Here is a 25,913-nt window from a genome sequence, read left to right as displayed (position 1 = left end):
ATAAAAAAGCTGCTGGCTTTCGAGCCACCAAGCACCGGTGTGCGCGGTATATGCCGAGATGCGCGGTGTATATCCGTGCGTATAATCGGTTTCATCGGATTCATCGGATCTTATAAATCGAAGGTGATTTTGGTGTCATAGCGACGACACACATGCGTATAGCCCCGCTCCGCCATAAGGTGTTACCCTTAATTGACGAAGCGGTATCTATATATCGAGAGATGTGTTTGAAACGTGCTTGTAGCGCGAGAGCTTGTAAACAACCGGAAACAGATATCCGGCCTCGTAATATTTATTTCTCTATGGTAGCGGGTGGTGCGCACGCACGGCTTGATTGAAAGCGTGCGAGGGGCTATACCGGCGGGCTGGCGGCGGCACGTTTGCTCGTGTATATCCCGGTACGTGTGCACGTCCGGAATACTTTAGCTAGGACTCTATGTACTATACTAGTAGGTACCTAACGTTCCATTAAAACCAATCGAACCAATCAACGTCTGTCTCTACGTGTGTGTGCGTGCGTGCGTGCGTATACGTATTGTTTGTGAATGCTGGCCAAACTATATGGAGCGCTGTACGTGCATGGGGCGATAGCCGTGCGGTGGCACAGGGGAGATACGAACGTGATTCACATCGGTGAAATCTCAGTAGACAGAAAACACAGTGATGATCAACAAAAGGTGAGGTTCGGTACCGCGAGAGCTCTCTGATAAAAAAATAGCGTGTAAGATAGTAGCTAGCTCAAGTATAAATCCTACTTGAGCGATCGAAAGCTGCAGCTCTTGATCCGATAGAAGCGTGCATTGCATATATAGTTACCAGTTATATGCTCGTTCTTTTCGTCATCTCGTAAATAATACAATTCTAATAAAATTGAATCCATCGTTATATAATATATTTTCATTTGTCAAAAACTCGATCTTAAAGCTCGTTATTGTGCATTGAAAAATAAAATAAGATTCCTTTTAGCAGCTCCATACTTGTACCATTATCGCCGATAATTATTATATATTTTCAACTCCAATTTGAGCGCGTAAACCGAAAAAAAACATGGTATATGAAAGTCATTTCTCTAGGTGCAACGCATTTGGCGCACTTGATCAATAACTTTTAGTGCCAACGAAAATATACGACCATTATTGAATTCTTCGCTCGTCGCTTGCGTCGCTAACGGAATAGAGAATCTTTGTGTTGTAACACTATTATTGAAGGAGAGAGGGCTTAGAGAATTATCAAGGGAAATGGGATTAAAACGCGATCCGTACGAAGTTGCTATATGTGAAAAGCAGCTTAATTCTCTCGGTATTTTATCCCGTAAAGTAGCAAGAGTTCCGCGGATAAGGATTCGCATAGAGGTTGGCAGTTAAACGACTTGGCCTAATGAGTTTTATGATAGTAACTGTAACCGCGCGTACGAAAGTACTCTTCTGTCACCTGGGCTATGCGCACGAGGAACCCAGTCTTTATACTTGCTAAACTTTCCGCTAACGAGGTTGAAGCGGTACCGAGAGCAAGAGCGGCTGATGAAATGCCAAACAAACCCAAAGAGAACCGAAATAAACCGAAACAGAATCCAAAAAAACCTATATATCGAACTTTAACAGAAATTCACCCAAAATCGCGGATATAATATTCTCTTATCGCGCATATAGCTTCACCGTATCGTTTTTCCATCATAGAGACTGCTAGGGACAGTATGTTTCAATATTTTTCAAGCGGTTGTTCGCACTCTAAACGCTATATAGCGTCGGGCGTTCGCTTTTTTCGTAGACTGAAAAACGGGCCTGTGCTGCTGCATCCTTTTTTATAATTCGGTTTTGGCCAACGATGCTGCGTCGCTACTGCAAGTAGTCGGTTGCAGATGGTGTAGCCCGTAGCCCGGCCTTTACCGAGGTTCCAAACAAACTTTGGCAATATGCGGCTTGGCCTCCCAAAGAGTCTCAGTCAGAGGGGAAACGCCTGCTAACCAGCGTTCTAGGGAGACTCTGGGAACACCTCCAAAGCCTGCGTGTGAGTCTAGAAACGATACGTTAAACTATATATATCGTAGGGGTTCGAGTTAGACAAGAGTCGAAGCTGGACGTGGGATAGAAAAGCGTTGCGGCGGGGCTTTCGCTACTCCCCGTACAACGGGTATAAATTTTCCCGGCAAACTTGCACCAACCTCTCTCCTATATCCCCCTCAATACTATATATGTATGTATAGACGCATATGCTATGCCACCTCCCCCTATGTCTGTCTATTTCACGCGTCTACGAAACCACCAATGACAATCCTCTTGTTACAACCGAATATAACACATTTACCATCAATTTTTACCACTTTTTTTCTTTCGTTTTTTTAATTTTACCCTCAACGCGTATCCACAATAAACTGTTGACCCTTTTTCATGCTATTCCTCCAATTTTCGTGCTACATTGGAATAGCTACACTTTGCATGTCATTGTTGTTACCATTTGCGACTACCGACGACCAACCATTGGAAAAAAATGAAATAATAAAAATAATTGTATCTCGTCCGTCATTTTTATCGTGGATAGTCGGTGAAGGAACTCGTTGAACCGATTTCGGTAAGTCAAACTTGTATACGGACTGCATTTCGGAAAGCCTAAGTATTATTAACGCATGCCCAAAGTTTGTTGAAACTTGTTACAAAACGCAGCGAAAACAAAAAGCGAGGCAGAGCATTTAATAATCGACATTATAGAACCGGTTTGTGAAAGAAAATAAAAAAAAAGAGATATTTAGAGGTGGCGAGGATTATTAATTTTTCCCGATTCATTGAGTTTTGGTGTTGCTTAAATACAGCCGCATTAATATGCGAAGGGTACAAGGATCGATGTATATATGCTTCCGTCGCACAGGATATCGCCGCGCGGAGTTGACCGCTCGTCTCGGTCTGATAGAGCGTCGAGTTTGTCAAATAGGTTCCAGCCGGCGGGGAAAGAGATGCCAGATGCATCGTCTGATGATTAATCTAAGCCAGCAGGCTCGAGAAAAAAAATATCGGACCCCTCTCGGTCATATAATGTCGTTGCGGAAAGAAGAGAGAAATGTAGGAAAAATAATCCGGAGGAAACCAGCGATCTTAGAACGTATTCGCATCGATGGGATTACTTGAGCTCCATACTCGCGCATGTTCATCTAATAATAGCCGTGACATTATCCCTAGAAAAGAGCGAACTCATCGCTCTCGACAGAATTGAGCTTCGCTATATACCTATATGCTCACATCGTCAATGTACTTTCCTCGTTTCTTCCTATTATAGCCTCATATATATAGATATATTATGACGATTCGAGAGATCGAGAGAGTGTATCGCGAATGATTTTCACAGCAACCTGCGGTTTTACTACGAGTTGTCGGAGCCCATAATAAGGGTTATAAGCCCTTACGGGCTCATCACTGTCAGTGTCCGTGATGCGGCCGCTCTCGTTGGATAAAGTAGATTTATCACAGCCGAACGATCGCTGCCGCCGCCTCCAACCTATTTTATCCCATTGTCAAGGCCATATACACTATTTGCGTTGCTGCGTATAAATTATTTAACCTGCTTCGCCTTTATAGCTTCTTCGAGGTCCTTAACAATTCCAACTCGAATTTCGCAACACGGGCTATTATAATGCATGTTTTCTACAAATTGTCTCAAAGCCTCGCTTAATCTTCGTCTTCGTGTTTCATAGCCGATACTCCGCAGCTTTCATTTAGTCCGACAGCCGACAAACGTTTAAAAATGAATGAGTCGAATGGTGTCGAGATAAGGCTGAGCAATCCTGCTCAATTGTCTTGAAGCGACGAGTGTCAGCTTTCTCGACCAGTATTTACCTCGTGACGTGCAGTAAGAATTGAGCCCGCATTAACCTGTTTCGCTCACAGACAAACAATGAATTTTATGTAAAATAATAGTTGTATAATTATGAAGCCGGTCTATCCGCTTCGTTGTCCGCGTATCGATGAAGCGATTACTTATTTCGTAGGTACTCGCAGCGAAAAAAACAGGACGTTTCAAATAATGACGCTACCGCCCATAGATATTTTTGAGCAAAAGATTTTGAAAATTCCTCCGAATTCGGCAAATCTATTTTTAAATAAAATAAAAAATATGTGTGCGTAAAAAAATAAAAGTTGGATTAATTCGAACTTTCTCACGTCTGCATGAACGTTCTCGCGCCGAAACGACCGCGCCAAATCGTCCTGCTTCGGACCTCGGCTGCCTCTCGGCTGAATAGTAATGCATATAATGCGATATAAGAGATGACCCGGCAAGGCAACTACTCGTTTCGTAAACAACATACACATATATATTTCTAGTATTAAATTATTAGAATTGGATAGGCTCGAATACTCAAAATTGGTTAAAAAGAGTGAGGCGGTGACTTGAGCGTTCTTTTTCCTGCATGCATATATAGCTCAGTTGGGATTAAAATATTGGTTATTGTTATCCTTTGGGTGCGATTTTAAGCGTAACCCTTATCCACTTTGTCACTCCGAAGTTGGTTAACCGCGGACAATACTAAAAATCCCATTTCCTGCTCCTTGCGGTATTAAATGCCTCAATCGTTCAACGGAAAATATCTCCGATCGATCCGTGAGTTTGCGCCTCGCCGCCGCGTACCCTCTACTAATACAGCTGCTTTTCCTAATAATATCACCGTCGTCAACTTATTTTCTATAGGTGTATATTATTTGATATTAGATTCCTCGGCCTCTCGCATTTGTAATACCCGCCAACGCTAACATCATACGCGTTCGGATCGACTCTGCTCCGCTCTGCTAATCGAACCAAATATATATTTTATAAATTTATCGACGAAACAAAGCTATAAACTCGCGTTGATTAATCCAAATAACCGGAATCTTGCTGGGTGTATCGAAGATTCGGCAAGTTCAATAGCAGGCGATAACCGCGAGGTTAACCGAAAGGAAAGCATGCAGGGTCTGTCATGCAGCGAGTCTTGCACCAGAGCAACGTTGCTCAAGCTCAAGCTATCAAGATAGTTTTATTGCATAAGAAAATGCGCGCGGAACGACTTTATTGAAAATGTTTCTTATGACCGGGCGCGGAGCCTGCTCGTATCAGAATGGAGAAACCAGTGACACGAACACGCCTTTTTTCTCACTCTTTCATCCTCGTTTGAGCCGTTGACTGCATCGTCTGCTCGAAAAGACTCAAGATAGGGGATAAGGGGTACGCGACTACTCGCGAATATCCTAAAATCGTTGAGAATATAAGCGCGCGCGCACCCATGCAGCAGGCACGGGGAAAATCGGAAAGCGAAGAAAAGGAGACGATGTTATGAATGCTAGCTTGGACGACCTCGTGTAGGTACATACATATCATGCGAGTGTGAGATATGAAAGACGAGAGACAGATCGAAGTTATACGTTTCCAACGGGAATATGCTTTTGGCTACCTCTTTTTTCGTTCGTCTTTCGTGCACGGCGCTATGCCTCTTTGCCATTCTTACGTCGCGCTGTCATATCGTTCCCCGCTACTTTACCAAGCATTCTCGGTGCTTCCCTCTCATGCTTCGAGCAGCGAGAGGCACGCCTCGGGTTTACCTCACAAATTCTGGCCCAACTCCAACTAATGCGCGGTATAAGGGGAGTATAATTCTCTTTTTTTCTTCGTATCCTCGTATCCTATAGTATATATAGTTCCCCATACCCCTCTCCCCCCCCCCCCCCCCCCCCGCCCCTCCGTGCCGCACGCATTTTGAAAAAGAAAAAAAACAATTCATAAATACTACTCGCGCGTGTATTGGCAAAAATCTTAAATGCCTATTTTGCGGACATTTATGATTTTCCAGAATCAACTCGCACAGTTACAATTAACTGAAATGAAAATCTATGTATACCAAACCGCAAACGAATATAAATAAATTATTGTTGTTACAAGGAATTTTGTTTCTTTTTTGTTATTAGACTTGAGGGTGGAATTGTTAGCGAGTACCAGGCGCGGTGCTTGCTTAGCCTAGATCAATGGAAACTGCAGGCAGGTTAGAGTATACCGAGTATAATAGTTGGGGTTGTAGAGAATGTCCGGGGTCACGGTAGGTATGCTACCGAGAGCTCGTGTAGCGCCCAAGCAAGAAGGACAGACTACTCCCTTTGTCTTCCGCTAATTGTAGCCCCTTCAAATCTTCCCTCCTGCTCCCTCTTACTCCCTTCTCCTTTATTCTCTCGGATCAATTTCGGTTCCTTTCGTTCATTTAAAGACCGAAACAGACTCTCACTTTCTTCTTCTCTCACGTAGTATACATGTTTCAGCATCTCGCAATGGTATTACGGTTCGGTACTTAACATTTGTCAAATGCATACATTGTGCGCGCCGAAAATGGATTTTGATATTAGCGTGCAATTGCTACGTATCATCCTTTTAATTTCTCTAGGGAACGAGGCACTCTCTCTCTCTCTCTCTCTCTCTCTCTCTCTTGCGTTTTTCGTATGTTTTCTTTTTCTTTGTGTATACTTGGAACCGAATGTCTCACTGCGTATCACACTCTTATTTTGTTTTCCGTGCAAAATTGTTCTTATTATTTTGTTTTTCGAACTGTGCTCGCCGTTTTGTTTATGTTTATTTAATATGATTTTTGTATTTTTATTTTTATTTTTAATTTTAAGTTTATTGCTTTAATTATATTGCTTTATTTATTTCGTTGCTCATGCTTTTGTTTGCTTTGCGTTAGCCTTGTTTTTTGTATTGTTATTTTTTTGCCCAATGTTTTTTCCGCGGCATAATAAATTTCTCATTCATTCATTCTCTCTCTCTCTCTCTCTCTCTCTCTCTCTTCGTTCATTGACGATGATGCGTGGAATCAAAATCCCGTTAAGAAGGTTGGGTACAAAAGTCTAAATAATTAGAAATTGATCAAATTTGGTGATAATGTTCTTCAATATCAAGTGCGAAAACACAATTTTTTTTCAAAATTTTCTTCTGCTTAGTTATCGAGTAATTACGCATTAAAGCAGATTTCTTACGCCCGGAATGTATACCTATATTTATGGAAACGTTATGCTTGTACACGTGAACTTTAGTGATCAATTACTCGATAACTGTACAGAAGAAAAATCTTAAAAAATTTGTATTGTCAAATTTGGCACTAAAGAATATGTTCACCAAATTTTATTTAAATTCTTATAATTTTGAAATTTTTCATGTATTCAACATGGTTTAGCATGGCAACACTTTATCGTCGCTATCGACCCTCCTTAAATCGAAAATTTCATGTATATTATCAGTAAAAAGATGCATATAGAGCTCAAGTAAGACCTCATTTTCGTAGGAGCGATATGGAAAATGAATAAAGCGAATAGTCCAAAGGATCATCGAATGTAACATAATAAACGAATGCGCAAATAATGGCCGATTTGACGCTCCTTTTCCATCGCAATAAACTCCTCTTTTACCAGTGTTTTGTTTTACTGGTGCGACACATGCACCAACATCGAAGAGAAGAGGGAAGATGGAAAAGTCGGAGAGAGCGAAACAAACGTGGTTAACGGTATTGGCCGGGTATAGGTACTGACAATGAGAGAAATTAGACTCTGAGAAGAAAGTGAGAAAAACGCGCGGCTGAAGGAAGGAGGGCGAGGCTGCAGACTATTCTCGCTCGTTTGCACCGCGCCGCCACGATTCTCCGACCCCGGGAGGTCGTCACACCGCTCTTGAAATAATTTAGTGCCTCGTTTTCCTACCCGCCTGTCCAACGTTCCTCCGACCTACTTCTGCTACATATATATTCATTGTCTTATGTGCATTCTGGACGAATGCATACACGCACAAGCCTTCGACTCGGCTTTATTTCGAATTTTAAGAAACAAAAGAAAATAAATAGCAATGATAAGAGGAAATTTTTTTTTTTTTTAATTCATTTTCTTCCATCGTTGCTGATTATTCTCGCTCTCGCCCACCGTTTCTTAGTCAGCGGGGGTTGAACGACAGAACGACGCGCCACTTTTGTATCGCGGCGAGTGAGAACTTTTTTCTCTTCTGCTTCTCAGGTTGCTCTCATTGCACAGTTCGAAAAAACGCTGCACTTTGCAGAATAACTTTCACTCTTTTATGGCCTCTTTACGCGCGCGCAAACGTACGTGCATTTATATTGTCGTTTATCTGTACGTGCATTGTAACTGATGAAACGCACACGCACGCGCGCGACAATCAATTATTTCGCATCTCCGCGGGTGTGGCGCTCGATGCATTCGAAAATAATAAAAAATAATAACAGTTTCGGGTGTACTTCCGAAAAGCCCATACCCCGGATCGATCTGAAATTTGGTATACTTATGTATGTCGACGCGCTGATTACGAATATGACCTTCAAAATACCCGCAAATTGAATTTTCAAGGTCAAATCGATAACAAATCGATTTTTTCAGGGTTTTTCGTGTTTATTGCGATAAAAAATATTGGCTACTAGAGAAAAATGTTTTAGATAAAAGTTGTAGGCCATTAAGTAATGGACATTCTTCCTTCTATACATTTTTTTGTTCAGAACCAGTGGTTTCCTAGATAAATGCGAAAATTGTTGAAAATTTATATATGTTGGGAAAACTACACTACATTCAAAGATGCTCCAGACCCACCCAACAATTCCACACACATCCAAAAGTGCTCAACTCCCGCCCGACGATTCTACATACATCCAGAAGTGCTTGATGCCCACCCAACAATTCCACACACATCCAAAGATGCTCCAGACCCGCCCAACGATTTCACACACATCCAAGTGCTCAACGCCCGCCCAACGATCCTCTCCCCCCCACATCAAAAGTACTCCAGACCCAATCGTTTCGTAAGTAGATCATGATATCGAAACTAATGGAGTTTAGCGAAATATGGAGATTCTGGAACGTTTTCGTATTTTTTTCCTTAAATACTGCTTCAACACGGATTATGTACTCAACAAAAAATGTCTATTTTTTTATGGCCTATAAATTTTGTTTGAAATATTTCTCTCTAAAATCTATATTCATAACGATAAACTTAAAATACGTTAGAAAAATCGTTTTTTCTGCGAGATTTGGCCTTGAAAATGAAAAATGCCGCCATTTTGCCTGTCATATTCGTTATCGGCACGTCGAAATACATAAATATATTAAATTTCAGATCGATTGGGGGTATAAGCTTTTCGGAAGTTTATCCCCAGTTTTAAACCGGTACACTTGAGAAATAAATTTCATTGAACAAGTTACCTATTACTCGTGTCGTCGAATAGTCAAGATATTAAATATTTTTGAATAGTATGACAACAAATTTTTCATTTCAACAGTATCATTTGCCGAATGAACAATCGAAAATCACAAAATTTTTGTTTGTTTTTTATGTTAAGTGCGATTTCACTGTATCATTAGTTGTATGACTACGTTATTCTGATTCACCTTCTCGTATGATTTCTCTATTGTACTCTTGTTTATTGATTATTTTTACCGAACTCTTGTATTATGATATTTGTATACAGCTTTGTTGCTTAAAAGTTTTTTACTAAGACAAAATATATGATCAAATCAGATCAAATCAAATCTCTCGTTCTTTCTCGTTTAGACGAGATTTAAAGTGTTCGGTTGGCAGCAGAGTTCAATTTTTAAGGAACGCAGTAAAAGAGGCAACGTCGCTGTTTTCTCAAAATCTCGATGTTTCGTAAGAAGCGGTTTATGAACTGTGGAACATGTAAGACAATGCTACAAAGAAAAAATATGTGTTAGCCCGCGATAACGTGGGCTAACACATATTTTTGGGAGAGTATATATGATCCCCATAAAAAAACTTTTTAAAAGTAAAAAAATTACGTCAAATATTAAAAAGTCGCAACTTTGTTTATAATATTATTTATTATATTTTTTCCTCTAATTATTTATTCTGTTCCTTTACAAAAATTAATCATATCAATTCAATCAAGCCGAGTACTAGCGATGTTTGTTTTTATGATTTTCTTTTAAATTCTAGAAAAAAATACAAGCTTTTGAACAAAAACTTGGCGTGCATGGTTCTTCAAAATGGGCCTAAGTGAACCATGCACACCAGTATCTCAAATTTTGTTATTTTACGTTTTTCTTGTTCTTGCTTCTCCCCCCAATCCTCTAATTGTTCAAAATGGACCCAAGTAAACCATGTACACCAGTTTCTCGAATTTTGTTATTTTACATTCTTATTGTTGATCTTGTTCCTTCGAATCCAAATGAGTTCGGTAAGGATGCTCTGTGCATCGCCCTGTATCGGAGGCAAATTGAAGGAAACTTAAATTCCATTACATACATGGGTACACGTATGTATACATGCATCTAACCTCGTGTCTGTGATTTTTGAAATCTAAAGACCAAATATTGTACGCCGAAAAACAAGTTTATTACTTTTTCTTGCCCCCCCCCAGCCGAAAGTATGCATTTTCCGGCCGCATTTCAGGCCAGGAAGAGCATTTTTCGTGGCTGGCTGACTCGGCCACGAATATTTTTTTATACTTCATTGTAATATTGAAATATGAAATAGAAAAATTAAGATAAAGATTGGACTATATAATTTTGTCACAATACACTGAAATAATGAATGCTCGATTCCCAACTTGAAATTTTCAGGGCTTCTTTGGGACATAACAAAAAAACTTTCCTGTGAATTTGTACCAGATCGAAGTTCGAAGAAAAAAATGACAGCTATGTAAACATAGCGATTTTTAAAAAATCGATCATCTTTGGATAGCTCTATAGTGACGAAATCGAAGCAATCGGGAGAAACCAGGGCAGATATCAACAGAATACATCCTCACAAAAAAAAATCACCTCTTATGTAATCCTCCCTTCGGCAACTGGTAGCTTTGGGAGAATTTTAAAAACAGGTAAAATTTTGTTGATTTAGTGGTTTAGTTGATGGCTTCCAATGATGTTTTGATGTTGATGAGGCTTCTCGATGTTTTGAAACATTTTGAGCACATAGACATTGAAAACTGGAAAAAAAAAAAAATTTTCATCGTTACAAAGCTTCCTCTATATGAGGAAGCAAAAATGTATGTGAGCGCGATAATGAAGAAACAGTCTCAACGGAGGTGTTGAGACGGCGAGTCTGGTGATTAGTTTGGAGTGTGTACGGGTGCGCGTTTTCGGATGGCATATGTGTGAAATATAATATCCACATATAGAGCTTTCTGCCCTACCTCACAGGACGTCGCGGTTTCCTCGAGGGTGTCTGCCCGAATCGCTTCCCCCCCCCCCCCCCCTAGTACGGGGGCAACCGGATTCGCGTAACGACCGGCGTAATTTTCCACGCGAACGTTCTCACCCGACTAATTGTTCCATAACTACGATTAACGTTCCGGGGATTGTATATAAGCGTGTACCCGAGGCTTTTTAAATGTATTTTGGAGAATGATGGGGAACCGCAGCCAGGGTGAGCCGAGAGCAGATATCCCTAAAGATTTGCAATTTTATATTATTCATTTTCCGTCTATATTTCGTACAAACTTTACGTGGCCCGCCGTGATTTTGCATTTGAACAATAGTTTGAACGAAATCGATATGCGCGCGTCGCTTATCAAATCTTTCCAAGTTTTGAATCCGAGCTTGGCGCATATACGAGTTCTCTCTGCGAATTTTTGGTTGCATGCGATACTATATATTTTTTGGCCCCGTCGCGGCATCATAATAATATAGCAAAATATTTAAATGACGCAAACAACCGAGCATTATATATCTCCGCGTAGCAAGGTGTCTTATGGTTCTTGGAAATTCGAATCTAGAATAATTTAAGAGATCGTTGATGCGGGATGGGGGTAGCGTCAGATTGTGGATGGCGATGCAAAACTGTTGGGTATTCGCGAGTAGATTGTCCCCGCGGGTGAGTTGGCAAGCGATGTATATAGTACATGAACATATATAGGGTGTGCGTTATACCATCGTTGCCACGCGCACGAGCCAGCGGTGCCAGAGCAACCCTCTTGAACCTTTTCAGGCTCTTCATTCCCCCTGAGGGCGCGTATTACATGCATGTATGCATGAACCCAGTAAATTAAGCCGTAACGTGTACTGTATCGCGAATCCTTCCACCGCGAAAGCCTGCATTTTTAGTCCACGCCGCCTTGTTTTTTTCTCACTCATCCGCGGGTCGATTCCACGAACCGCGCCTCCTCACTTTTCTTTCCGCGCGTAATTCTATACAGTGGATAGTGTGTCGCGAATGCGTTTATTCCACATATAATGCAACGAGGAAGAAACGAGACGACGCGCGCTCTTATTGTCAGCGGGTACCCCGTTCCTTGCTCGCTTTTCCTCGATCCTCGAACCTCCCGGGTCATCCACTTTTCAAAGATTATAATTTTGAAACGATTCGAGTCCAAGTGCTTCGCGGTCCCGTGACATGCAGCTTCCGCGCGACCAAGCAAAAATTCCATCCATCATCCTACGAATGAATGATGCGCGTCACATCGTCACCTGTATATATATCGAACTGAGCGCAGATTAATAAAAATATTAACAGGAGCCAAAGAGATTGGCAATTTTCGCCTGGTGAATCCTTGGAAACGGCTGTTGAGAGCAAGTTTTGCTTCCACTTTTTTTTTCGTACCCGCGCTCTATTATAGTGGGTCCCATAATCATGAAGACAGGGCCGGGGCTTTATCATTTCGCCCGTTTCATTCGACTTTGGCGTCTCGCAAATAAGTGGGAATCCGAGCGTGGAAAACGAAGGTTGAATGTCGCTGGTTCAGCATTACGGTAGCGATGTGCACTCGTTCGTACAAGGAAACCGATGGCGGGTCAGGGGTGAGGAAGGAGAAAGGAAAAAAGTATCGGTCGGGGTGAAAAACCGTGGGCTCGCTATGGAGTCCACGACGGGGGCATCGAGAAATAGGATGAGCGACGATGGAGCCAGAGATATTTGTGGTAGTCTTTGTTCATCTAGAAAAAGGATATTCGTTCTCGTCGATCATCTTCGGGAGCAGCCGCTACCGCCCCTCGCGCTTTTCTCCGTTATCTCGTCGCGAGCTTTGTCTCTCCACTTTATCCCTTCTATTTTTTCTTTTTCTTCGCACTCCTTTCTTCTATCATTCTGCAATACGATATAGGTCATTGAGATCGTGGCATATGCATTTACGGCATTATTCAATGAATTATTCAATAATCCATTCGCGTACATGATTTAACCATATATATAGTATAGACTATGTGACGAACGTTGCGAGTTCATTTTGGAAGCATACATTTTGGAGCGATACGAATTTTCAAATTTTCATTCCTTATTTTCACATCATTAATAATACTAATAATAGAATTAAAACGCAATGACGCGAACAATCGTAATATCTGGAATTTTGGAGAAGCTCGTTAAGGAGTAAATCAATAAAAATAATGCTCCCGTTTTTTTCTTTGAAGAATAAACAGTACTTTTATTATAACAGAGTACCACCACCTTCGGCTCATCTTTATTCTTATTCTTAATATATACGTTCAATATATGTTTACGTACAATGTGTATGCTTGACGCGCGCGCGCGCGTGTGTGTGCGTGTTTTTGCGCGTATGCGTATATGTACGAGCAGTACGAAAAGAATAACCGCGTGTAAAATACTTATTGACCCCAAGATGAGTTTGAAATTTTCGCTGTATAACAAATAAAAAAAATTCTCGAATTCATATTAGAGGTTAAACCGCCGGATGGATCGTAACAAATTTCTTTTCATTTTTGATGAAACAAATTTAATACTCGGTATTAATATTCTCTTGAATCTTCGCGATTCATGTGTGTTGTGCACTCCTAGAATTAATTATGTCGGAGGATTCGTGCGGGTTAGTCAAGTTTCACATTATCCGAACTTTAAGTGATCTCTAAACTTGGTTTCGCTCTCTCTCTCTCTCTCTCTCTCTCTTTCCCCCACCTTGGTTCCCTTATAATCCCTCGACTCTACATCGATTTAACTCCGAAACGTAGAATAAACTATACATTTGTTCAGACGAAACTTCAATTTATACAACTACGAGTTTTGAACATGAAGTTACACGCCGAGATGGAGAAATAGATAGGGTAGAGGCGGGGGGATGAGGAGCAAGAAAGAGAGAGAAATATCGGTGACAAACTCGACGCAACGAAGTGGCACGACGTTGGTGTATACGTGTTTACCAACCAAGTTGAACCGGCTAAATCGTATTTGCTATGGAGAAGCTTCGGAAGACACCGCGGAACCTCCCGCCCCTTGGTGCTTATTCTTCTTCTTCCTCGGTTGAATCTGCGGCGATAATCCGAGGTCTATACCGATGCAACGTACCGGGCATATACAACGCGCGCTAACGACATTCCTTCTCGTATTATATGTGATCTCTTTCCAACGTTCATATTCAATCTCGTTTCATTTCCCGCGAATCACGAGCATTCCGAGTCTGCGCAGAGATTTTCATGTATGCACGGCGAGCGGCACTTTGCGGTATTAAATAAAATAGGGCTTTTGTCGTTTTACAAGATAGATATATCGCTGGACGAAGCAGGACGATTCGGCGCGGCCGTTGCGGCGCGACCGTTTCGGCGACGTTTTCACGTAAGAACGTTTAGACGCGAGAAAAATCGAATAAATCGAATTTTTATTTTTTTACGATGATTCTTTTTACAAGAAAAAAACCTACCCAACGATTCCGCACACATATCGAAAGTACTCCAAATCCACCCAACAATTCTGCACACGCACATCGAAAGTGTTCCAAAGAATTTTCCGTAAACCTTCAGTTCTTCCAATTCATTTTTTTATATTATTGAAAAATAGTATTTACCGAATTCGGAGGAATTTTCAAAAAATTTTTTTAAAAAATATTTGTGATCTGTAACGTCTTTGATGAAACGTCTCGTGCCTAAACGACCGCGCCGAAACGTGACGCACCCATCGCTGGTTTTCATACTCGAATATATGCAATTAATCGTTCTCGAGCATTTAACATTACTGAGGATTATTTATTCATTTTGATAAGGTGTGCCCGTAGCAGGACAGAGGCGGGATCGAATCATAGAAATTCGATGAACCGTGATACGTCGCATGCCAGGATGATCATGCAGAGGAAGAACGAAGTAAGTTGTAAGAAGGTGAAGGAGGGGGGGGGGGGGGGGGTAGCCCGTCGAAGTAGAAATAGAAACTGGCGAGCCTCGCGACAGCGAGACGGGAAAAAGAATGTGGAGAAAAAAAGAGCACGTTCTCGGGCTCGTGGTTCAATTGCTATATATAGTACACGGTATACCAGTAGTTCGATAATAATCAACTGCGCGTTTGTAAGTAGGAAGCGCAAGAAAGGTACGGAAGGCGAAGGATAATATAGCAGAGGAGGCTTAATTATAATACCTCTCGCTCACAGCAAGAGCAGCGAGCATTTTCATCCTCGCGCTATTATTGTCCCTATAAATGTATATAGGTATACGTTATGAGAGCATAGGGGGAGCAAGAACGGACAAAGCGCGTTAGTGCGAAAACTCTGCATGGGAGTAAAATATGTTAGTAGCCGCGTCTCTCGGTTCGTGAATAATAAGGGGCAAGGGAAAAATAGTATAGTACATTAATGCGAGAATAGCGGTAGAGATAAATAAATATTTAATAAAAATAATAAAGACTCAACTAAGAAAATAAGGAGTAGGAGCGCTTGCGGGAGGAGGGTAGACAAACTCGACAATGTCGAGAACGCGAGAAATAGGAATAAATAGAGAAGTACCGAGGTAGACGATGAAAAAGAAGAGACTGCTGAAGGTTTTTTTTGTACGTGTGCCACCCTCGTTTCGTTAGTTTCTCCGATTTGGTTTACGCGCGAACTCAACACGCCCCTCTACTATCCTCCGTTCGATATGAAGTAAGTTCGATCCTTGAGTCGAATCCCCTCTCTCCCGTCGATGCTTCTTATTTATTTTCGTGCCACTAGGTTCTTTTTCTTGTTTCCCTTACCACGTTAATGGCTCCGCCAGACACAGAAAAAATACGTGTTTCGCGAACAAAGCTTTTGAGCAGTATTCGCGGGCAGTTTACTCAAACGCGCACAAGCGCTTCAGCCGAAACGCGCGTCGAAATCGAGCGAGGCACAAAAAGTTAGACAACCAGCAGAATGGAGGGAGAGTGAAAGACAGCAGGAAAGTCCAAAAAAGGGTAAATGAAATAAATAAAAGAGGCGTGTACCCGGTTGCGTGTCAAGTTGGGATGCCAACGAGAAAAATAAACGAGACAACTTGGAAAAAGTGGTCCTCTTTTAGCCGCTCTCTCTCTCTCTCTCTCTCTCTCTCTCTCTCTCTCTCTCTCTCTCTCGTAACTACCGGTACACGAGCTTTTTCCTCGCTGCGTTATCGTTTGCGGTCGTTTCGCTATACTTGTACCTCTCGCACCGCTACAAACGTAATTACAGTCCCGTCCGGTGTACTCAGCCCCTGCGCACCGGCGTGTCGAGCTATTTTTTCTATATTCGTTTTTTCATCTCGTATTTTATTTCAATTTCATAGATGCTCCCCGTCCGCGTTATTGCGCGAGCCTCCAAGATAAGCATACGCGTGCGGTTGAAAATGATCGGAGCTTCGTACCCCTCTGGATCGATCCGAAATAACGGAGAGTTTCGTTTTTTTTTTTTTTTTCGTAAACTCTTTCTTTTATATACAGCGGAACATGGGATCGTTCGTCGTTGATACGGATTCGCGTATTGATCATGATGGACCGGCTTGATTATCGGTGCATGCCGTCGAGCTTGTTGTTAGCTGTTTCGACCGCCCGCTGCGTTCCTGGCGTAACGATTCGTACACGCACGATCGATGAGTATTTCCACGAGCTTTCTTCTTTCTCTTCTGTTTGTCAAAACATTTTATTCATATAGTTGGATAACACTCGACTATCAACGATTTTAGTGCCGGTGACACGATCTTTATATGTATCTTGTTTTCGAACGCGTGTTTCCTAACTTTTCCAACACTCGCGTTCCTTTTCGCGTTTTCGTTTGGTCGACGCATGATTCGGTGTCTCTCTTTTTCCCTTTCACCCCACTTGTTCGTTTTTATTCGTTGTTGTTGATGTTGTTTTGTTTTCCTTTAAAAAAATCTTTTGGTCGCGTCGAATCGCGACTTATCGCCTTGCTTCTCCTCCTTCGCTACCTTTTCTCTCATCAAACGTCTCTGTAAGAACGACAGGGTGGTGGTGGCGCGTTCCAGATTCCGTTTTCTCGACAGGTCGGCTTTCTCACTGGCTCTAGGGGGGTCACATATCCCGGAGAACATTCCACCTGAATATTATCCCCCGGCTTGTACCAAAATTTCAATGGCACTATTTTACCATGGGGCGGATCACCCGGATACGGACATCGCACCTCACCTGTTAATTTTGTTTATCGACAGATCAAGCAAATCGAAAATATCAGACGGATCGTCGTAGACGATATTACGAAATTTTGAAATAAAATAAAACATTTCGAAAGGGCATACCGCATTAAAAAGGATGAATAAATAATATAGAACACGTGCATGATGATGGTGATATAGATACTTGGGATGAGAAAAATAAGGAGAGCACATGCGTTGCGGATTGAGAGTGTTGCGCGGATAAATACTCACACAAGGGTGACCGATGCGACCAAGTACTATTTTCCGTGCATATGATCGATGCCTCGCCAATCAGCTGATGTCCCGGCTGACAAGAGAATCTCACCAGAGTTCCAGCCTTGTGGACTTTGTTTCTCCTCTTGTTACCTGCGATTCTTTCATTCTCCACAATTTTACCGTTTTTCGGTATCGCAGGTACGGGACAGGTTATTTCTGTAAAGATAGATCGAGCAAAGACGGTGCAGTTACGACAAGAAATGCTGCTGGTAAAAATAAAAAAATAAAATATATCTAGACACGAGTACCAATTAATTATTAATTAACCGGAATGTATTAAACGTTGCTGATAACGCGTCGTGTATATATTCGTGAAAAAAGGAATCTGCACCTGCGGGAATGAAAGTTTGACAAAAAGATTCGAGCCGGAGCTCGAAGAAGTAGCCTCTATATTTGTGTTTTTTTTTTTTTTTTTCCCCCCTCCATCACGATTCTTCTCCGCTGATTCGGGTTAGCGCGCGGTGCGGGACCGGAGGGGCCACGCGCGGGGGCACGTTCGGAGCAGGTGGCATTCCCGCGCCCGCGCTTGGTTCTCGGTTGAAAATACCGAATTTTTTTCCCTATACTCGTTTCTCGCAAACTATCCGCGCGTTCGAAGGCATTCGACAAGCAAAAAAGATGATATATAAAGAGCCCGTCAGCTCTCAGACTTATTTTCCCTCGCTCACGGAGGTACTCCTCACGGCCCATACAGGGGCGCCACTCTTCGAGTTTTTATTTTCCTCGTAACCGCAGCCCCGAATTGAGCGACTCGCACACATATACATTTGTAATTGCAAATATTTCTGTCCTTTTTCTTCCCCATTATCGCGTTCTCAATCTCGCGCAGGGATTCTCGAGTGTTGTCGCACAGTTATATATGTACAATCCCAATTTGGAACTTTTGCATTATTCACGTTTCGCTATCATGATAACGCCTTCGCTCGAATGTTTTTATAATAACTTGCAAGCGCTTGTATTCCACCTTTGAAGAATATTTTTCACCAAATCATTAACGACGAATCGTCTCATGCCCCCGCATTATGCGATCGAGGCTTTTAATCTTCGAGTGGCCATGCACCTATCGACTATAATAGCTCCCGCGCAATATCTAATGTCATCGTCATACACGGCGCGCTTCGAGAATAAACCCAAACAAGTTTCCTGCCTATTATTTGCCTGTATAAACCGTATCGAGTTTTTATACGCGCGCCCCACCCTCTATCGCGTCAACTCTGCGTTTTTCCTTTCGCCATATTCCTCTTTATTCGTTCCTGTTGCTCGGTGTGCATGTGATTTTCGTTTTATCGATATATTGAATAATTCCTCATTATCATTTCGAGTATATCAACATTTGTTGATATCATCATATAAGAAATTCTTCACTCGCGACGATACGTTCAAGTCGTATGATCCATGCATTATTGTATTACCAAGTGGAAATAGCTGGGAAGAGCCGTAGTTTTCTGAAATAGAACGAACTCGCGCGGTCGCGTGAGCCACAGGGATTTTTAAGGTGGTGTTAGAAACAGCTTTTGTAGGATACGTCAAGAGAGTTTCTCTTGACTCGTGCGCGGCTGGATATTTCGAGTTCCTGTGAATGGGCCGTTATCGTGAGATTCGTAGGAGTCAAGAAATGTCCGAAAATTTTCAAGTATACTGCAATTGCATTGCCTCAAGAGGGATGGAATGTTTGGAGGTGCGACGACGGAGCGGGTTTTCTTGCGGTGTAGTACAAAGTGGAAAGCTCCTGCTCTGCCTCGACCTTGTAAGAACCCTTACGGATCGTGGAAAAGTTGGGCGATATTGTATAACGAACCAATTTCCAATGGTATTCAAGAAGCTCGAAAAATCGAAAATCGATGCTAGGGCGGTAAATCCGTTATTCTTCGTCGATTCTTCGTAATTCCTGCTCCGATAAGGGGAAAGAGCTCGAAGAATCAAGAGTGTAACTGTTTGGCGTGAAATTTGTTCGAGTCGGCAACGCCGCAAAGCTCTTGAGATACAATCTCATTTTGGTCAACCACGATAGTTTTCCCACCACTGATCGTAATTATTACCTCGCAGCAGCAGCAGCAGCAGCAGCAGCAGCTTTGTTATTGTTCGACTTATCCGCCGCTAGGGTCGTCTTTTTCTATTCTCCGTATCACGGTCACGATTTTGATTTGATCCGACACCGGGAGGAAAACTCATTTTACCGCGATTTTTCCCTCGAGAACGAGAACCAACTTCATTCCACAACTTCTATCTCCATCCGTTTGGTATACTCAAGAATCTCTTTTTAAACAGCAACATTATTCAGAGAGAGAGAGAGAGAGAGAGAGAGAGAGAGAGAGAGAGAGAGAGAGTAAACCCATGAAATTATAATTATTCTTGAGGGGTAAACATTTATCGGGTAACGTCTCGGGGCTTATTAATAAATGTCTGGCAATGAAATGTTTCCTCGATAAAATTGCTCATTTGTAATGACACGCGTTGTTCTCGTTTGTGGAAAAGTGAGCAAGTGGTCATAAGTATGGTACTCTGGTACTATGTAAAAGTTAAATACACAAACTTTTATTTCGTCGCAGTTTTTCAAAGGCCGGGATATCGGTGAGAGCTCGCAGAATGTAGATGGTAGAACTATATAGCAGAACTATATTCTTATTAGTCGTGCTTTTTGGAATAAAAATAATTGCGGATACGCGCCGATCAACTCACCCTTGCACGTAGGCATCGAACCGTTCCACGTTCCATCGCCTTTGCATCGAATAGTCCGTGCTCCTGTGAGAACGTTTCCCCATAAACACGCAAACACCGCTTGTCCCCCAACCGTATTGTTGTGCTCGAGAAATTGTAATTTGGCGTTTGCCGGCTCCAACGGAGGACACAATATGGGTTCGCAACGCGGCACTTCCCCCGACCATTTTCCTGCAACATTCAACCGCGGATGTAATGGAAAAGGAATTATAGGAAGCTCAAATAAGTGGAAAAATGAGTATTTGGTGATATACGATCTGACGTATGACGTATCTTTGGTTTTAACTTATTGGAATGTGTAGCCAACAATGATATATATATTTTATCGTGAATAATATATCGTCATAATTTTGGACGAGCGAAAGATTTTTCGTTTTTTTCATGAACGCCGGGTATTTCACCCATCCCTCCAGTACCTATATCTACGAAAGAAAAAACAAATATTGCTCTCGTCCTATTATTGTGCGCTTCATGGCTCCTCTTGCTCCCTTATAATCTCATGATTTTATTTTCACCCGATTGGAAAGAGGGGGAGCGAGGGGGGTGGGGGGGGGGGGGGCGTCAGGGAAAAAATAACATTCACGATCATGAGCATTGCGCGAGACGCGTTAATGATTTAAGATAACAAAAATAATTTTCAGAAATCCCATCAAGTTTCCCGGTTCATTCCTCTCCTCCCTCGACCGATTTCTGTTCTGATCTCTCGATTTTCTCTTATCTCTTTGTAGTGTATAAGCAATTCTATATCCGCTTGGCACACTTGGACTCGTATATATAGCAAAGCGAATATATAGGATCCATTTCCTTGCGTGAAAACGGATCTTGCGAACAAAATGAAGAAATAAGCACGTGTGTATACATATATAGGAAGAGAGGAAAGACAGCTTGTAATTGAATGCTCGGCTTAAAGCCGTGATTAAACGGAGCAAAAGAATTTACTCGCGAGTGATATAACAGTCGTCGTGGCGGGTGAAAAAGAGGGGGATAATGAAACGGAAGGAAACAATCTCCTCCGAGAAAATCTTTTTCCTAATTCTTTTTTTCGTATCTCTGAAATCCAGGCATAAAGAAAATGTTTGATATCTTTTGTTTTTTCGATTGGCCATGCAATTTCATTTCCGTACGGTAAAGCGTTTGGAAAGCAGTACGCGCTGATTAAAATTATATACTATATGAAAGGCGCGTATCCATAGAACTCACATGATATTATTCCTCCCGGCGCCGTGGCAAACGCTACATAATACATGGAAGGCTCTTCAATGCCTTTCCATGTTTTATAAAAAAAATGTACAATTTTCGGTTGACCCACTCACCGTTGTACTGGCAGGTAATCGAGCGTAATCCCTCGAGTCTGTACCCGGCTGAGCACTCGAAATCGGCGTTTTGACCCATTCGGGTTCCTTCGATTCTCGCAATCAAAGGAGCTACCCCCGGGCGAATCGTTGGACAATGAACGTCTGTATAACATTACTTTAAGTATAGAATATCGAAAAAATTTATAAATTTTAATATTTTCCACACCTCAAAAAGTAACTCGCACACACACGCGCGCGCTCGCGCGCACACCTCAAAATGTAGGTGTCGCGATGACGATCGTCTTGATCATCGATGCGATGTTATAGCAATGCGAGTGTAAATGAAGAAAATTATTCAGCGATTCGGACATTGATCGTCTCACCTTCGATCCTTTGCAACTCACTCAGAGTTATTTAACAAAAATTGCGAAATTTTTGTACTTAATTATCTCACGATTCCCAGCACCCCCCGCCTCCTTTTTCGCTTATGAAATGCGATGACATTTAAAAGTTTTTTTTATAAACGTTTGAAACGTGTAAGTTATTTTTGATCGAGTTCACCGCGTTGGACCGCGTAGTCACTTTGCTCGATTGTTATTCACTTGTTACTCACCTACAACGTGAACCCGAATCGAATTCGCGAGACCGCGAGGTGTCGAACACGTATATATCCCGGAATCCTGTATCTTGGCATAGTATATCGAGAGCCTGTACTTCCAATCTCTCTCCGTAGCTGCGATCGCCCAACCTTTAAACAAACAAAATTATTCATGCATATTCAGTGACTATATAATTCGATATTACCCGCCATTGAATAATTAGCCTAAAACAAAATCACGCGCGTTTATGTTTTTGGTCTAATAATTCTTCGATTCAAGCGTGCGTCGAATATTGAACTTGTCCTGGAAGTATTTACAATATTCTGGTGGGATTTCAAAAATTTCAAAGAAATATCGTCAAGAGACTCTCGGTACAGTCCCGAGGGTACCAACGAGATACATTTTTAATACAAACGTTAAGTATATAGGAATGACGCGGTATATGAGTCGTATGGGGGGAGTTAGCGCGCGCGGGGTGCTGGAAACCAATGTCAATTTCGTGTGGAAACCAATGTCAATGTTTCATTGTGATGAACAGAGGCTGATTGCGGGTGCGAGGCCTCCGAGACCCCAGTTGTAACTTGATGCATGTCTAAAATTCGATTCAATAAATCACGCTCGCTCTCTCTCTCTCACATCCGTATATACACACGGACACGTAGGTATACGCGTACTCGTGCGCACCACCCTATCATAGTCTATTCTGGTTCATTTATCGTTTGTTCATTTTTTTTTTTTTTTTTAACACGCGCATATACCGCTTTCGCCTTATAGTACCGCGGCGATAGTTGATGGAATACCTTTTAGCGCGTATGACTAACCTGTGAGATATTGTCTGAAGGTTGATGTCCATGTCCATTCAGGATTGCCAAGACGTCGTGCAAATAGGCACTCGAGATGAAGGATACTGCCAGGAAATACGGCTAGTGCACCGGAAGGTTCGATCGCAGCAGAACCACGCGGCAGACCGAACATGATCGTTGGTGGCACATTTCCTAAAATTTCATTAGTCATCTATTCAAGATTCATTCGATTTCAAATGTTGATACGTAAACAATCAACTTTTCAATATATTTGAAAATAATATAAAAAGGTATAAAATATACACGATGCGGCAGTATTCTGCTTATTTGAAATAAAAATTCTGACAACAATATAATATATAATTATTGAAATTTTGACGGAGAAAAAAGCAAATATGAGATCTATGTACCTGCTGTTGTACATGAGACAAATGAGCTAAACACTTGTATGAGTAAAAAAAGTGAGTGTGCTTTAGACCATACAACTGAAGTAAAACTTTTTTCGCAACGTACAGATGTATAGGTCATTCTACCAATTACGGAATTAATTTGTGTTGGGGGGGGGGGGGGGGGGGGGGGTCTGCATTATGCATAATGGTCATTGCTTTTCAAAAGTACGTGTCACTGTGAGCCTTCATGATTTTTTTCAATTTTTTTTGTCTAGCTTCTTCTAAGTTATAGAGATTTGACAATTTGCAATTGTTAACTTTCTCGTGTTAAAAATATCGAACCCCTGAATTATTTTTCGGAACACTAAACGTAGTCATTTTTATGTGAAAATACTTCAACTTTTTGATAAAAATATTTTAAATATTCTCAGGGGTCATATAAATCCTGAAAAAGCAATTATAACTTTAAAATTGCTTTTTCTCCTAATGTACCATTTTTAAAATATTTTAGAAAATTTTTTCGTAAAGTTCAGACTTTTTTACAAAAGAACAGTGCTATTTTATTTTGAGATGCTTAAAAAATCAATTATAAAACAATCAAGTTGAAAGTTTATTTTTGTTTGGGTTTATTTTTGTTAGGGTTTATTTTTGTTTGGGTTTATTTTTGTTTGGCTTTATTTTTGTTCGGGTTTATTTTTGTTGGGGTTTATTTTTGTTGGGGTTTATTTTTGTTTGGGTTTATTTTTGTTGGGGTTTGTTTTGTTTGGGTTTATTTTTGTTGGGGTTTATTTTTCTTTGGGTTTATTTTTGTTGGGGTTTATTTTTCTTTGGGTTTATTTTTGTTGGGGTTTATTTTTGTTGGGGTTTATTTTTGTTTAGGTTTATTTTTGTTGGGGTTTATTTTTGCTTGGGTTTATTTTTGTTTGGGTTTATTTATGCCATACGGGCTATACAATAATATACGATACTCGTGAATTAAGCTGCTCTATCATAGCACGGCGTTTAGCACCCTCGTTATACGCTAGGGCGCTAACTTCACGCCGTGCAATAATAGACAGCTCAATTCAAACGTATCGTAATGTACTATTATAAAATCACTTATTTTTGTTGTTTTGTGCTTGGTTTTCATATCTCTCGTTTAAAGCTATTGAACTCAAAACTCAAATACGCTTTACCGAGATGTATATATTTCATGAACTGGCAGTGAGAAAAAGAGAGAAAGAAAATATACGCGTGAAATTTCTATCACTCGCTCCTATAGGGCTTCTATCAACGTTCGTGTAAAGCAGGCTAACGCACTAACACTGCGTAAATGACAGAAAAAGAGAAAGAAAATGTGCTTGCGCATCACTCTTTGTCTCTCGTTCTCCTGCAATACTTTCAAGTCAGGGCTCAAGACTAAATGAAAGGGTGGGGACGATAGGCCTACACTGTGTATTAGGTATTTCTATCTCTACCAACATTCATCTCTTTCTCAATTATCGTTCGCCTCGCCCAATCACACGAGCCCATGGCAATGAGCATGTGCATTTCGTAGCACTTCCGTTACGCACTTCCGTAAAAAGATTTTCACCAGTTTACCCCCCAAGCCCAGCGCGCCTATAGAAGTTTTACTTCACAAGAAAGAAAATTTTGCTGTATACGTCACTTTTCTTGCTACTTGAAATTGTTGGTATAAATACCGATAACAATGACTAAACGCCAACAGTAGTTATATGATCAAGTTCAAAGGTATGTATGACGGCGACGATGCGATCGATCGATTCGATTAGTTTGCGATTATAGGTGCTTATACGTTTATACGTCAAGAGAGAGAGAGAGAGAGAGAGAGGAATCTTGTTTATCCGCAAGAGAAGTATATAAGTTAGCCGTAAGGTGAAAAACACGTTACGGGTGCGGTACTCCGAAAGCAGGGTGCACGGCTGGAAAGGGGAGTGTTCCGGTAAATTAACGACCTCGTTCGCGACCTCCGAAGAATGTGTTACGAGAATTCCGAGAATTTTCATGTATATAGAGAGCGGACGAGAAAAGGGAAGATTAAAGGGGTCGGAAGGGTGGAAAGCAGAGACAAGGAAAGGATTGAATTTCTGTCGGAGAGGATGTTCACTTGAGGATTCGATCCGACTTGACGATATTTTTTCAACACACTGATTCTGTCGTGGACAAACTCGTTGGACATATATTTAGGGGCACAGTGCATGAGAGAGAGAAGCGAAGAGGTCACACTCCGAGGTCAGTCCCATGCAGCATATACGATCGGTAATCGGCGGGTATACTTTGGTCATGGACTCTGCCCGCCGCGGCGCTACCGCAGCGAGAGCCATTATCTTGGCTCAACTTGACCTCTCCGCGCGACCGACAGATCGTCCCCGGACCGCCCAACTTCGAGTATAGGCAAATCTGTAGGGGAAGAGGAGTTTCGGACAACAGCTTCGCTCGAAGATTAATAATAATCTTTCACAAATTTGCGTCAATCGCAGCAGTATCGGAACGTATCGTTGGAATTGAGTTTTATCCGGCGCGGGTAATA

The 25,913-nt window shown here is 41.5% G+C and overlaps 1 protein-coding gene across 3 annotated transcripts in view; it reads right to left on the bottom strand.

Annotated features, from left to right (window-relative positions):
- Window positions 1–9,814: 9,814 nt before the first annotated feature.
- hig (hikaru genki) overlaps window positions 9,815–25,913 on the bottom strand; it is a 31,107-nt gene continuing 15,008 nt past the window's right edge. For 2 of the 3 annotated variants that reach the window (XM_043431086.1, XM_043431085.1), the window contains exons 4-9: window positions 23,013–23,186; window positions 22,206–22,340; window positions 21,611–21,754; window positions 20,259–20,468; window positions 17,535–17,735; window positions 13,344–17,295 (exon numbers count right to left, since the gene is read on the bottom strand). In XM_043431086.1, coding sequence (XP_043287021.1) covers window positions 17,090–17,295; window positions 17,535–17,735; window positions 20,259–20,468; window positions 21,611–21,754; window positions 22,206–22,340; window positions 23,013–23,186 — 1,070 coding nt within the window. In that variant the 3' untranslated portion in view covers window positions 13,344–17,089. Of the gene's footprint in view, window positions 10,940–13,343; window positions 17,296–17,534; window positions 17,736–20,258; window positions 20,469–21,610; window positions 21,755–22,205; window positions 22,341–23,012; window positions 23,187–25,913 lie in introns of those variants that run through there. The other variant, XM_043431087.1, reaches the window with a different exon arrangement.

The sequence above is a fragment of the Venturia canescens genome, chromosome 10 (assembly GCF_019457755.1).
Source record: "Venturia canescens isolate UGA chromosome 10, ASM1945775v1, whole genome shotgun sequence".
Classification (NCBI taxonomy): domain Eukaryota; kingdom Metazoa; phylum Arthropoda; class Insecta; order Hymenoptera; family Ichneumonidae; genus Venturia; species Venturia canescens.
Note: the sequence above shows the minus strand (reverse complement) of the source record. Positions and strands in the feature narration are given on the sequence as shown.